Source organism: Petromyzon marinus, chromosome 38 (genome assembly GCF_048934315.1).
Source record: "Petromyzon marinus isolate PM22_M1 ecotype Great Lakes invasive population chromosome 38, UKy_Petmar_22M1.pri1.0, whole genome shotgun sequence".
NCBI lineage: Eukaryota > Metazoa > Chordata > Hyperoartia > Petromyzontiformes > Petromyzontidae > Petromyzon > Petromyzon marinus.
Window position 1 is genome coordinate 10,235,909 of NC_133704.1, and position 12,780 is coordinate 10,248,688.

General features: G+C 44.5%; 1 protein-coding gene across 2 annotated transcripts in view; it reads right to left on the reverse strand.

Annotated features, from left to right (window-relative positions):
• Window positions 1–12,430, reverse strand: part of HPS4 (HPS4 biogenesis of lysosomal organelles complex 3 subunit 2) — a 61,214-nt gene extending 48,784 nt beyond the window's left edge. Inside the window, exons 1-8 of one of the 2 annotated variants that reach the window (XM_032967636.2) lie at window positions 12,069–12,430; window positions 8,893–8,983; window positions 7,403–7,546; window positions 5,071–5,178; window positions 2,783–2,893; window positions 2,294–2,388; window positions 1,208–1,283; window positions 96–114 (exon numbers count right to left, since the gene is read on the reverse strand). In XM_032967636.2, coding sequence (XP_032823527.2) covers window positions 96–114; window positions 1,208–1,283; window positions 2,294–2,388; window positions 2,783–2,893; window positions 5,071–5,178; window positions 7,403–7,546; window positions 8,893–8,983; window positions 12,069–12,091 — 667 coding nt within the window. In that variant the 5' untranslated portion in view covers window positions 12,092–12,430. Of the gene's footprint in view, window positions 1–95; window positions 115–1,207; window positions 1,284–2,293; window positions 2,389–2,782; window positions 2,897–5,070; window positions 5,179–7,402; window positions 7,547–8,892; window positions 8,984–12,068 lie in introns of both variants that reach the window. The other variant, XM_032967635.2, reaches the window with a different exon arrangement.
• Between the last annotated feature and the right edge of the window lie 350 nt (window positions 12,431–12,780).

The window sequence follows — 12,780 nt, forward strand, 5'->3', positions numbered from 1 at the left end:
AAAAAATAGGACGACACAATGTGGCAGTGCCTTATACCAAACACATAAAAATGTCAAATAACCCTGTGAGGTCTTGAAACAACAATTTAACTTACTTGAATACTGTGAAAGGTCCTGTTGAGATAAACAAACAAAAAAGCTACGAGTTATACAAATGACTTACATCTTTGGCTTCCAATGCAAGGGTTATCCATTATAAAGGCGAGATAAAGGAATAACCTCATATGAACACACATTACATCAATGTTACACCGTGCGCATCGAACCTAAATGTGTGGATACTCTTTGGTTCTTTCCTGCAGTCCACGAAAGCTTCAAATCAAAACTAAATGTGTGGAGGTCCAACAAAATTAAATACTTGTTGAAAAAATATATATAACACTCTGATGCGAGTGAAAATATAGGGAAGGTCTAGCATGCATATGATGATTTTGAATTATCCATAAAAGCAGGTTTTCAGGCCAACACCAAGAGGAAAGACCCTTCCAGAGGAGAGCTCATCCTTCATGTGAAGGTTCGTGGGCAGCTGAGAAACGAGATGTTCTGAACAATTCTATGCTAATTCCTTTGTCAAGGGGTGCCTCTGCGGATGTGTATGCTTTAACTTAGCTATTTCAATGCTAAATTCTATGCTAATTCCTTTGTCAAGGGGTGCCTCTGTGGATGTGTATGCTTTAACTTAGCTATTTCAATGCTAAATTCTATGCTAATTCCTTTGTCAAGGGGTGCCTCTGCGGATGTGTATGCTTTAACTTTAACATAGCCATTTCTGTGACCAGTCACAAGCTAATCACTCGGCCATTTCAATGCTAAATTATATGCTAATTCCTTTGTCAAGGCGCTTTGTTTCTTCTCACACAGCTTAAAGGTCGTGATCTGAGCGTGGCTTTTTCACTCCAGCGCTGTCCTACCAGACAATCTCGTCCCTTCCCCTGATGAAGGCCGCTTGTGTTGTGGCCGAAACGTCGTGAGAATATTATTGAGTTATTTTATCAATTTATTATTTTATTCTCATTCTACGTGACTTTACCGAAAGAACCAAAGAAGAAGAGGAAGCACATTGACGAAACAAATGTGTCTGTGTGTGTGCCGTGGCGGTCTTCATAGGTGCTCGCTAACAACGCTTGGCCCAACAGTCTGTTAAGGCTATACACAGGGGGTCTCTTTTTGTGTCTGTTTGAACGTCGGCGAGCATCAAGAGGAGCACCTTCAGAGCACGGTGAACGTTCCGCGCAGCGAGGAGATGAGCCGTCACCTGAGGGGTCAGCTGGCTGCTCACCACTCTGCCAGTGATAACAATGTCGTTTGTCAACTTGCAAGGAGAAAATTAAAACCCAAAGTGGTACGAAACAAAATGTATATTTGGTGAGAGAAAAGAAACTCTCTTGTCTTTTTACAATGATCTTTGTATTCCCCACGAAATCTTCCAATGTTGTCATAAAACAAACACAAAATTTCACTTGGAACTCTTATACAGGGCAATGCTGCACTCTGTGTCAGAGAATGGCCATAGAAGGTAACGTCACAGAACCGCTTCTGAAGTCACCTCAATTTAGTCCCTATCCACTCACCTGTAACTTGCCTTAAAAAAAGTGTTTGTTGTCAAATTATAATGCATAATTTTCAGAGCTGGAATATTCCGAACAGCATGGAAATATTATTTAATTATATATATATTTTTTGTGCAGACATTAATGACAACGCAAAACCAATTTGCCATATTTCACCACAGTTTAATCAGGGTTGATCGAATGGATTTGAAACCAGGATCACACCATTTTCGGCTCACAACTCTGACACTGTATCAGGCCACTCAGGCACCTGGCCACCTCTGAATAATATATATTGTTATGGCCACTGGGTAACTTGTACCAAAGGCAACAATGCAGCATAACACGAGAGTAGGCAGGTCAAAGCGAATGGGAGACGGGTGTGGTTTACGAGCCAAAGTGTCGTGGGCCCCATGACAGCGCTGATGAATCAGCCTTTTAGGGTAGGAATGGGGAACACTTTTCCAAGTGTAAAATATTATTTGAGAGTCAAATCGCGATATAAACACATGGCCTATCCAAACAATTGCTGTTTAAGCAACCATTATAAAAAGATAAGGTTATGTACATCGCACCTCCGATTAGCACGACTGGCTATGTACATCAGCTGCGAATCAGTTTACGCGTCTGTGGCTGTATGCCTACACACGGTTACACCGTGGGACCCGTAGCTGTATGCAAGGGACGTACCCGTGTGGGTGTGCATCTTGCATGGCGGTACGAGTGCGTGCGAGCGGCCGTACGTGAGGTTGTGCAGGATGCAGCCGGCCAACACGTGGGGGCAGCGCTGGCAGCTCTGCAGGATAAGCGCTGCCTTCAGCAGCAGCAATGGGTCCACCTGCCCGCAAAAACACAGGAACGTCAGGCATCCCACCAGCCTTTCTACCTCCCCTCCCGCCTCGTCAGGTGCCCCTCCTCTTTCCCTCATCGCCCCATGCCCCCCCCCGACCAATGCCCCAAAATGCTTTGAGGTGAATAGGCCCTGTGCAATATTTCTTAAGGACCCTGTACTCGTTCTCTGCAATATTGATGGTTTTTGCCCTTGTTTTGTTGTTGCTGTGGTCACACACCACGGACCACTCTCGTAAAATATCCAGACAACTGGATTAAACGGGATCGTCTGTGTAACAAATAAAATAAACTTAAACGCATATTTCCCCCTCCCCTCCAAGGTAATGAACTAGCTCCTTTGTGGCTGCCTCATCCATGCGAGGTTTGTGCGGTCAGCGTACCTCCCGCTTGTTGAGGTAGCGCACGGTGGAAAATAGCCCGGGCAGGTATCTGACTGCTCGTTGCACATGGTCCAGGAAGGGCTCCCAGATGGGCCACGGAGGTCCAGATCCCTGCTGATATGGGGAGCGGCAGTGTAGCGGTTAGCGCACTGTGCGACGAACATGGTGACCCCGAGTTCGATTCCCGCTTATGGCCAACACCAGTGATGATTATCTGAACCGGTCCTGGGCCTCCGCTAGGTCGACTCAGCCTCAAATGGGTACCTGGTGCGGTGTGAGACAAAGGTGGTCGGGCATGGTGCTGGCCACCCACCCCCTCGTGTACCTAGCCGGCCTTCATAAGTGCTCGCTAACAGCACTTTCCCCAACAGTTTGTTCAAGGCTATAAGGGAGATCTTTGTCTTCTTGATATATATACACACACGCGCGTACAGGCACATGGAGACACAGTCGCTCAGGTGTACAAAAATTCACTATATCGCCTTCAACAGACTGTTGGAGCAAGTGCTGCTAGCGAGTGCCTATGAAGGCTGGCACGGCACACGAGGGGGTGGGTGTGCCATTCCCATGCCCATTGTCTCCACAGGCACTAATTTAAAGCCGAGTCGACCTAGCGGAGGCCGGGGACCGGTTCAGTTAAATGTTGACCATGACCGGGAAATTAACTTGGGTCACCGGTTTCGTAAAGTAGTGCATGAACGGCTACACTACCCTGCTCCCCACAAATACACACACGGACACAAAAGCACACACATGCGCACAGAAATGCACAACTACAAATACACACATACACATGAACAAAGGAAACGATCAACTTTTAAGTTTATGGACGGTCAGGGCGAGTACTGCTGGCAAGCACTATTCAAGGCTGGTGCAGAAACAAGGTGGCGTTTTGGTCAACATGACCTTGAGGGCACGGATTCTAATTGCCACCGGTGGGTCACAGAATGAGGACTTCTGGCCTGACAGATCAGATTGCTCAGGTTGTTATGTGGAGACAGATTTTGGCGTGTTTTTACAATGCACTACCAGGGTTTTCAGTGAACAATTGTAAACACCAACAATAGCCTACTTTAACAAACCGAGGTCTCGTAATGCTTGACTTAAAACGGATGGCGACAGGTAATCATTTCCTGCAGTGTTCTTCTTTAAATGGCCAATGTTGATATAGAACAACAAGAATAATTTTTCGTTGAAGTGGTTGAGCCAGATAATTGCATCAAGAGTAGTAGCAGAGTGTATCGCTTTGATGATGCCTCCTTCATATTTGTGAAATGGGCATTGAATCGTTGTATGTTCTTTGGTCCATTCTGGGTGATCAGTCACAAACAAGAGATGTTTTAAAAAAAAATTCCTTTTGTGCATCAAGTATCTGCATCTTCGATGGTTTGTACAGTAACCAGTAAAAAAACAGACCCCACCAAAAAGTAACACCGAGTCCATCGGTTAACAGGACATCAGTTAACAGGCCATACTGGTGAATGTTTTTTCCATGTGCATATGTTTAAAACTACTAAAACTAAAAACTATATTTTATTTTACCAGGTAAGGCCCACTTAGAGCTATATAGCTCTTTTTCAGAAGCGATCTGGCCCCAAATTATAGCTCAACGAAGTGGCTTATCATGTGGAAATTTATAGCAACAAAATACTCGCATGTTTCTAAATGTGGAGGGAAAAACTAGAGAACCCGAAGAAAAATCCACACGACCACGGGGTGAACATGCAAACTCCAAATATACACGTGTCAGGGTTGGGATTCAACCCACAACCTCCTGTATACCAAGCGGGGTAGTTAACATCTCACTACCGCGGCTCCACAAGGTAACCACAGATAACTGTGACACTTTACGGGAAAAGCTGATAAACGTTTTTCATGCTGCATGTATTATACAACTATCACTTTGTCATATTGGTGACCCAGGTTTACAATTGCATGTTAGACTATCCTGGTCTCTTAAGTTTTTCACTGGTTAAGCAAAACTAACTGAAGTTTGTGTCAGACCTCTGACTAAAGTAGGTCTTATGTATAGGGGAATTTGTTTCAGCAAGAATACGCAAAACCAAATATTTGGTTTCAAGTTTAAAGTTAATTTTGTTTAGCTAGAGGAGAACCCAAGAGACCACGAACATTTCAAATCCAATAGTGAGATGGGGTTCAGCAAAGTGACAAAAGAAAAAGCAATAATATAAAGCACAGCAATAAAGCAAAGATAAAATGGAGCAAACACAACTAGGTCACATGAGAAAATTCACAGTTGAAGCAGCATGCGTTGCGGGTGCCAGCACCTGGTACGCAAGCATCAGCGGGCCACGGTAGCACGTGAACAGCACCAGCAGTCGATCCAACATGTGGCGGCAGCAGCCATCCGGCAAGGACGTTATGCAGCCCAGAGCCTGCCCCCAAGACAAAGATTACCTGTTATAGCCTAAACAGACTTTTGGGGAAAGCAATGCGAGCGAGCTCCTCCGAGGGCGGTACGGCACACGAGGGGGGTAGGTGGCCAGCACCGAGCCCGGCCGTCTTTGTCTTCCTTGTACCGATGTTTACACAATGCACAAGATACCCATTTGTGGCCGAGCAGACCTAGGGGAGGCCCATGACCGGTTTAGATAATTGTCACTGGTGTTGGCAGCGAGCGAGAATCAAACTCGGGTAGCCGGGTTTGTACGTGACTTTTGTTTTGCTCATTTATCTTTGGCCACACTTGTCAGAAATCCTAAAATTCTTAAATAATTTCATAGATTTCATTGCCACTGGTTGTTGAAATAACTACATCATCAACTGAATGGTGAATACTTCATTTCTCCAATGTATGAGTGACACTGTGATAGAATAGCTCCTTGCATGATTCTTCCTGATCTGCATTTTGCTACTTTCTTCATTTTATATTAGTGAAGCTGCTCCATCTTCGAAAATGGGTGTTGGCAATTGCAATTTATTTTTTATTTACGCCTTCGTTTGTGTGATCTTAAAAAGAGAGCGGCAGTTTACACTGAACCAAACATCCTTTGATAATCTCTCAATGCTTGAGAATGGCATTTAACATTAATTTGCCTTTTATAGCATCTGATTGACATATATTTTTAATAAATTGTAAATTATATATTATTCAATGAAAATGAAGAGCAAGACTTTATTTTACACAGTGAATCACTGTAACGTTAGAGACTTCAATATTAAAGGAAGGGTTTATGAATTTAAATACGTCTGTATATATATCACTGCTCATATTTTTTTCCATATCACATGTCAGCTCTGAGAACGTCATAGTTCTGGAAAGAGCGATTATACTTAAAAATCCCATTTCCCATGCATCCACGTCCTTTCGAATCTGTCTGTGCCCTACTGGGATGAATATTGGAAAATGAAAAATAACCAAAATGATGTAACTGAAAAATGCACTGTTGAACCAAGTAATTTGAACAATCCTTCCATCACCGGTGCGGAAAGAACATTCGTCCCATTTCAAAGTTGCTTCTCACAAGTTGTGATCCCACATGTGCTTGTGTTTGGGTCAAGCTATTACACCACCATACGGATACAAATGCCTTGAGTGACATTTGAAACCACCAAGAACTTTAAAAACGCAATCACAAAGGTCTCTGGTTGATGTGCACCATTGCCTTGATATTTTCTTCTTTTTTAACTTGGTCTTTAACTTTGTGCACAGACATAAATTTGACTTAAAGCTTTCGTGACTGCAGGATATCTACGTGACTTTACCGAAAGACCCAAAGAATATAGACAAACTTATTTATATGTAAAACTCCATAAGTAGTTGCCACTGCTAGAATGGAAAATGTACAAGATCTGCAGCACACTGACATACCCATTAAACAATGTGTGCATCATTATCCACCAGTTACCTCTACTTGGATACCCCAAATCAATATTCTTTACTTTTGTGTGGACTACACCATTAAAAAAAATCTGATTTTTGTTTTGCTCTACACAATCTTATTCCAACCATACATGCAACAAAGAATATTGGAATTGTAATGTACACCAATGTTTGAACTCAGGACTTTATAGATGACAACACTTGCACACAATCGCCTAAACTTGGTAAATGCATCACATCCCTTTAACTTACAATTGAAATATATACAGCACCACATTTCATGAACATCTCAAGCCATTTGGAAGCAATACATTTCAAATAATTCGAGGAATAAGAGATGTGGCGTTACAAAAAAAAATCACAAATAAAAAATAGACATTAACAATACCAACAGTAAAAAGCAATTAACGACAGGAGAAAATGGAGGTTCTTGAGTCATATCTTGAACACAGGGAGAGAACACGGGTAATATGGAAAGAATGTGTCTTTTACTATAGATGACACACTTTAGTAAATAATTACATTAGGGGACTGCAGCGGTTAGCGTACTGGCCATTTCATACAAATGGCTGTAATTACATCAAAGTTTTTTTTACATAGTAGCAGTTTTAACACGGCAGACTTTAAAATTACAACACTGTAACAGAGCTCTTGATAATTGCATCACAAGGGTTTTTTTCATTTCCAGTGGTGTTCATGTGATGACATGTCACGTTGCAGCCGTTGTGAAGGCATTTCCGAGGGTGTGGATCCCACTCTGGGGGCTTAGTGCTCACCAGAAAGAAGGGGCCTTGAGTGCGCAGCGCAAACTTGACGTGACGAAGGCGCAGCATGAACGGAGGGCGGCAGGTGATTTCGGCGACACACCGCGCCACGCCTGGGAACTGACTGCACAGCAAGCGCTGCTCGTCCTCGTCCGTCTGCAAAATCCGGCACGGGTGGCTCAACGGATTGTTACATACGTGTGCGTTATTAACCTGGCGTGAATGCGACCAAGGAGGGATCCGCGCAGGTTCACTGAACTCAACATGGCCAAGTCCTGTCCAGCCTATGAGATGTCCCATCAAATAAAAGAAACAACGAATGCAGGATTTTTTGTTTTTCGATTTAAAAGCTGTTGCCACTGCTTTCGTGACTGCAGGCTAAGATAAAGCATCATCATACACGAGACTACAATATCAGGGGTGCAGAACATTATAGAAAAATGGCAACATGACACGTAAGTCCAACAAAGGTGTGTACATCAGCGAGTTACATCTACACGTATGTTGAACTTCTTTCTCACTCTATATAGTCAACCATGCTAATTAGAGGTGCAAATGTAAAGGCCATTTTTAATTCACTGCTAGGCAAGGGCCTCCCCAATACCGTGAGGATTACTTGACCATACTTCACCTTAATGGTCAGTGTGTGGGCTGGTGCAGGATGGATTTTGCTGCACTGCCCTCGACTGCACACAATGTGTACACCACCTGTTTTGTGCATGGTAGACACCAATCCAATCATTATCCAGGCTCAAGCCTGCTTCCAAAGTCTGACAGCAGGATTGGCTGCATTCTGAGTTATTCGGTCATAAGCCCACAAGCAAAGATGGTAAACAACATCTAGCAGTCTTAAAAGGTTTAAGAAGCAGCATCTATTGCACAGGATGCGCGCAGTAGATGAAGGGCGTTAAAACAAAAACCCTGCACGTACAAGAGATCACGTTTTTTTACATTATATCGGTGAAAGTAAAAGAAAACAAGGCAACCTTCCATTACTTGTGTGCATCATGTCATGATAGCAAACAATTTGAAAGTCTCACAGAGCAGTGCGTCCTCAATGTTAGACCAAAGTCTGTGAAAGCATACATCATATAAAAGCGTCTGCGACCTTCGTTAAAGTGGCCTCTTATTCACTCTAGGGGGCTGCACTTCCCCACACAGCAACGTTTGTTGCATGACCAATATTCTTCATTCTCAGATCTAGAATGTAACCTTTAAAGTGCAAAACCAAATTGAATGTGATAGATTTTTTTTTTCAAACAGGCATTGGCGACTGGGATGAGACTGGCGACTGGGATGAGACCATCGACTCGCTGCATTTGAGAACCCGGTATAAATTACGGGCAGCGGCCTGGATTTAAACCCATAATTTCTGGTGGTGCCAAGCTAAGTGTTCTTACAATCTGAGCGACGCAGCCAATTCCTTCAACTACCTGAGAAGGCAGCAATTACACAATAGACAATATGCTTTCACTGTGTAATGTTTCCGGTGGCACACCAACCTCGGGCGGGTAAAAATAGCGGATGCCTTTATCAGTGCTGTCATCTTCTCGCGTCACCTGTGACGTGTCGTACACAAAAAAATACCTACACCTGGGGACAGGGGGAGGAATGGAGGTAAAGGTGGAGGGGGGTGTCCATTGACGTACAAACATGTGAAGCTTGCACACATTATTCTCAGCTGCTACATCACAGCAGTAGACGTCTCGCACACTCATGACAAGGTTCGAATGCATATCAAATCGTCAATTAGCCACAGCGACTCTACGTGTTGTGTGTTGCGCACATTATTACACATACCTACACGTGCAGACGTTAATATTTTGACTGCCTTGAGCATGGTGGCGAGTGTGCCCAGCGACAGACCCCTGTATTAGTTACACTTGCACAGTTGCAGCCCATTGTCAATCCAATGCTGGATGAAGGCCTTCCCATGCCATATTTTTCACAAGGGTTGTGTGATCATACTCTACCACTCTGGTTAGTGCAGGTTGAAGGAGGTGGGGGGGGCAGGACCAGTTCAGATGCTCTCTACGGATGTCAGTCGTGACAAAACTCACATCGCCAGGTTCATAGAGTAGTGATCCATAATTAGTGTATTTTGGGTCGGATCGCGTAGTTATGATGTCAATGTTTTAAACTATAACCCTCCACCACCCAACAGCCAATGAAATCAAGTCATGTGGGCAAATATGCTCATTGACTGGGTTTATTAGCAAAACCAGAGGAGGAATGTTGAAAATCAAGCACAATTCTGACAAAATACGAACATTTCACTGAAGATTACATCCAGCATCATCAGTGTTTAACAACAGCTCATCTCCACACTTAAGAGTCGAGTTGATTGAATAGCGAGTTACCCACTCTGCCAAAGATCTACCCCAATATTTATACAGAATGACAACACACTTAGTTGAGGTGTTCATTCACAACCCTATAAAGGGGCATCACAAAGTTAAGTATAAAGATTTTCCTGTAATTTAACTGCGGAAAATGTCATATTTTAACCAGGTGAGAACCCAATTTAAATGTTGTGTTAATGTATAAACGTGAGATCTACGCAAATTAGTGGGAAATAAACAGTTACACCAGTCAGTTGAAATATTCTTGCAAAATGTAGGTTTTGTAGAGAGCGGATTTACCAGTGTTTAATTATTAGTCGAACAGCTCAAAGATATTTAGACTTCTTCACAGCCAATCTTTTTTCTTCGTCGTTGTGAAATGTATCTGTGCAGTATTTCTTGCTTGGAGTATTGCACTGTTTACCCGAGCACGTGAAGCTAATTGAGATGTTCAGTTCAAATCGTACTTCTTCTCAAGGACCACGTGAGCCCACATTTCTCTGCTAGTTCGGCACACATTGGTGGACATCTCTCATGGGACGCAATGGCTTGACAATGGAGACCACCACATTCCTTCAACAAAGGGCCAATTTGACCACTTTTTTTCACAGTAATAATTACATTTTAGCTCGCTTGTCTAATGCAATTCGTTCTATTAAATGATATATGATTTCATAGTTTTTTAAATAAGTATGAGACAAAATTACTGCTGTAAAATCAATTATTTGCTCATGAATAGGTTTCGATTAATGCTCCCAAATGATTGGATACACACATTTGGTATTATTCTCTAATTAAGTTGCTGGTGGAAGAGGCACGAGATAGATTGTAATGCAAGGCCATGAAATAGCGATGGCTTGGGGAGGCCTTCATCCAGCAGTGGATTGATCATAGCTGTTGATAAGGCCTTCTACTAAATAGTTTTATGCAGTTTTACGAGATATGTCACGACAGTTTTTTTTTAATCAATCCATCTATCACTCAACTTTCCCAAACAGCCTTTTCAAGGCAACACAGGCGCTCTTTATATTTGTGTTGCTGTCAGGCTGACTGTCTGTTTCAGTGTCATTGTCTGTCTGTGCCAGTGTCCGTCTCTGTGTCCGCTGCGTGTGTCTTTGCAGAGGTTGACGCATTGCGCTACAGACATCTGGCGACCCAAGTTCGATTACCGTTCACGACCAACAGTGACAAATATTTGAACCGGTCTTGGGCCTCCCCGAGGTCGACTCAGCCTTAAATGAGTACCGTACTTGGAGCGTTGTATAAACATCAGCGCTGAGGGAGACAAAGACAGCCGGGCGTGGCTCCGGCCACCAAACCCTTCGTCCACCGTTGCCGGCCTTCGTAGGTGCTCGTTAAACAGCACTTGTCGCAACATTCGCTTAAAGCTACACGTGGGATCTGTGTCCCTGTGTTTGCGTTTCTCCGTGCGTCTGCACAACAACTTGTCTGACAGTGTCTGTCTCTACGTCCTTGTCTGTCCTTCTCGTCTTTCTGTCTAACCTCGCAACTGATCACAACCAACCAAACGCCACCGACACCCGCTTGCTACAACACCCAACTACTACTGGACATCTGTAGAAGAGCGCTTTATAGCTCATCGGATTCCTCCAGTTTTTTTTTTACTGAACTGCCACCGGGCATCCTAAACGCGTCCGATGTATCTCAATCGGGTGGCCTGTGCTAGACACGCCTATTCAGACTTGCCTTCTTCCCATGACATCTGAAACTTAATAAAAACCCGTCTCTTTACTTGATGTATTATTTGTTCAATGCTATTCGTTCAGTCCGGTTGTTAGTCGCTGAGGTAGCGATGGGTTTTTTTATCGTTGTTGGCATGCCTGTCGCCGTGTGCGCCCCGTTCCCGTTCTGCTGCAAATGTGCACAGATTGCCTACACTTTTATCGAGGGCGATATCGGCACGTAAAATAAAGATCCATCGATTGAACTACAACAGCACTCGCACGGCAAGTTGCCCGTGACTATTTGATCATTACCCGCGTTGGCGACTGTTCAATGTTAATGTGGCATTGTATTACGGGGACTACTGTTGCGTGGCGTTATCTAGCTGACTTGCCCAATGTTGTTAAGCCACACTTTAATAATTAACGCATTTCAGCATGTACGTTTAGTAACTTGCTTGCCATTTCTTAAAATCTATTTTGCACTCCTATCGTTTGTTTTGAACTTCTCCTGCAGTGTTTGCTGCTGCAACTTGCTGACCCGCCCATACTGGATATCTGTGGCGGCGGCGGGAAGAGCTTCTTAGCTCATCGGATTAACTGCGAGTCTGGAAATAAAGATTCCAGGACTCGCCCGCCTGTGCGATTCCTCACCAGCTCGCGTCGACGCCCGACATCGTCGAATGCCGGAGAATGCCCCTCACCACCTCTTCCTCCTCCTCCTCACCACCACCTCCTCCTCCTCTCCGTCTCCTCACGCAACGCGGTCGACGGGAGTCGCGAGAGGGGGGGGGGAGCAATCCGCCTACAACAACAACAACAACGACTCCTCACGACGACTACGACGACAAAGTTGTTCGCGGGTGCCCGCCAAAAAAAAAGTTGCTAGCGACTGGCGCGCGCCAAATACAGCGGGGGGCGCGCGACCCGGAAGCGACTCGCCCCACCCCCTTAGGCTTCACGCGTGAGATCCTTAGGCTTCAAGCGCTAGATCCTTAGGCTTCACGAGCGAGATCCTTAGGCTTCACACGCGAGATCCTTAGGCTTCAAGCGTGAGATTCTTAGGCTTCACGCCCCACCCCCTTAGGCTTCACGCGCGAGATCTTTAGGCTTCACGCGCGAGATCCTTAGGCTTCACGCGTGAGATCCTTAGGCTTCACGCGTGAGATCCTTAGGCTTCACGCGCGAGATCCTTAGGTTTCTCGCGCGAGATCCTTAGGCTTCACGCGCGAGACCCTTAGGCTTCACGCGCGAGATCCTTAGGCTTCACGCGCGAGATCCTTAGGCTTCACGCGCGAGATCCTGAGGCTTCACGCGCGAGATCCTTAGGCTTCGCGCGCGAGATCCTTAGGCTTCACGCGCGAGA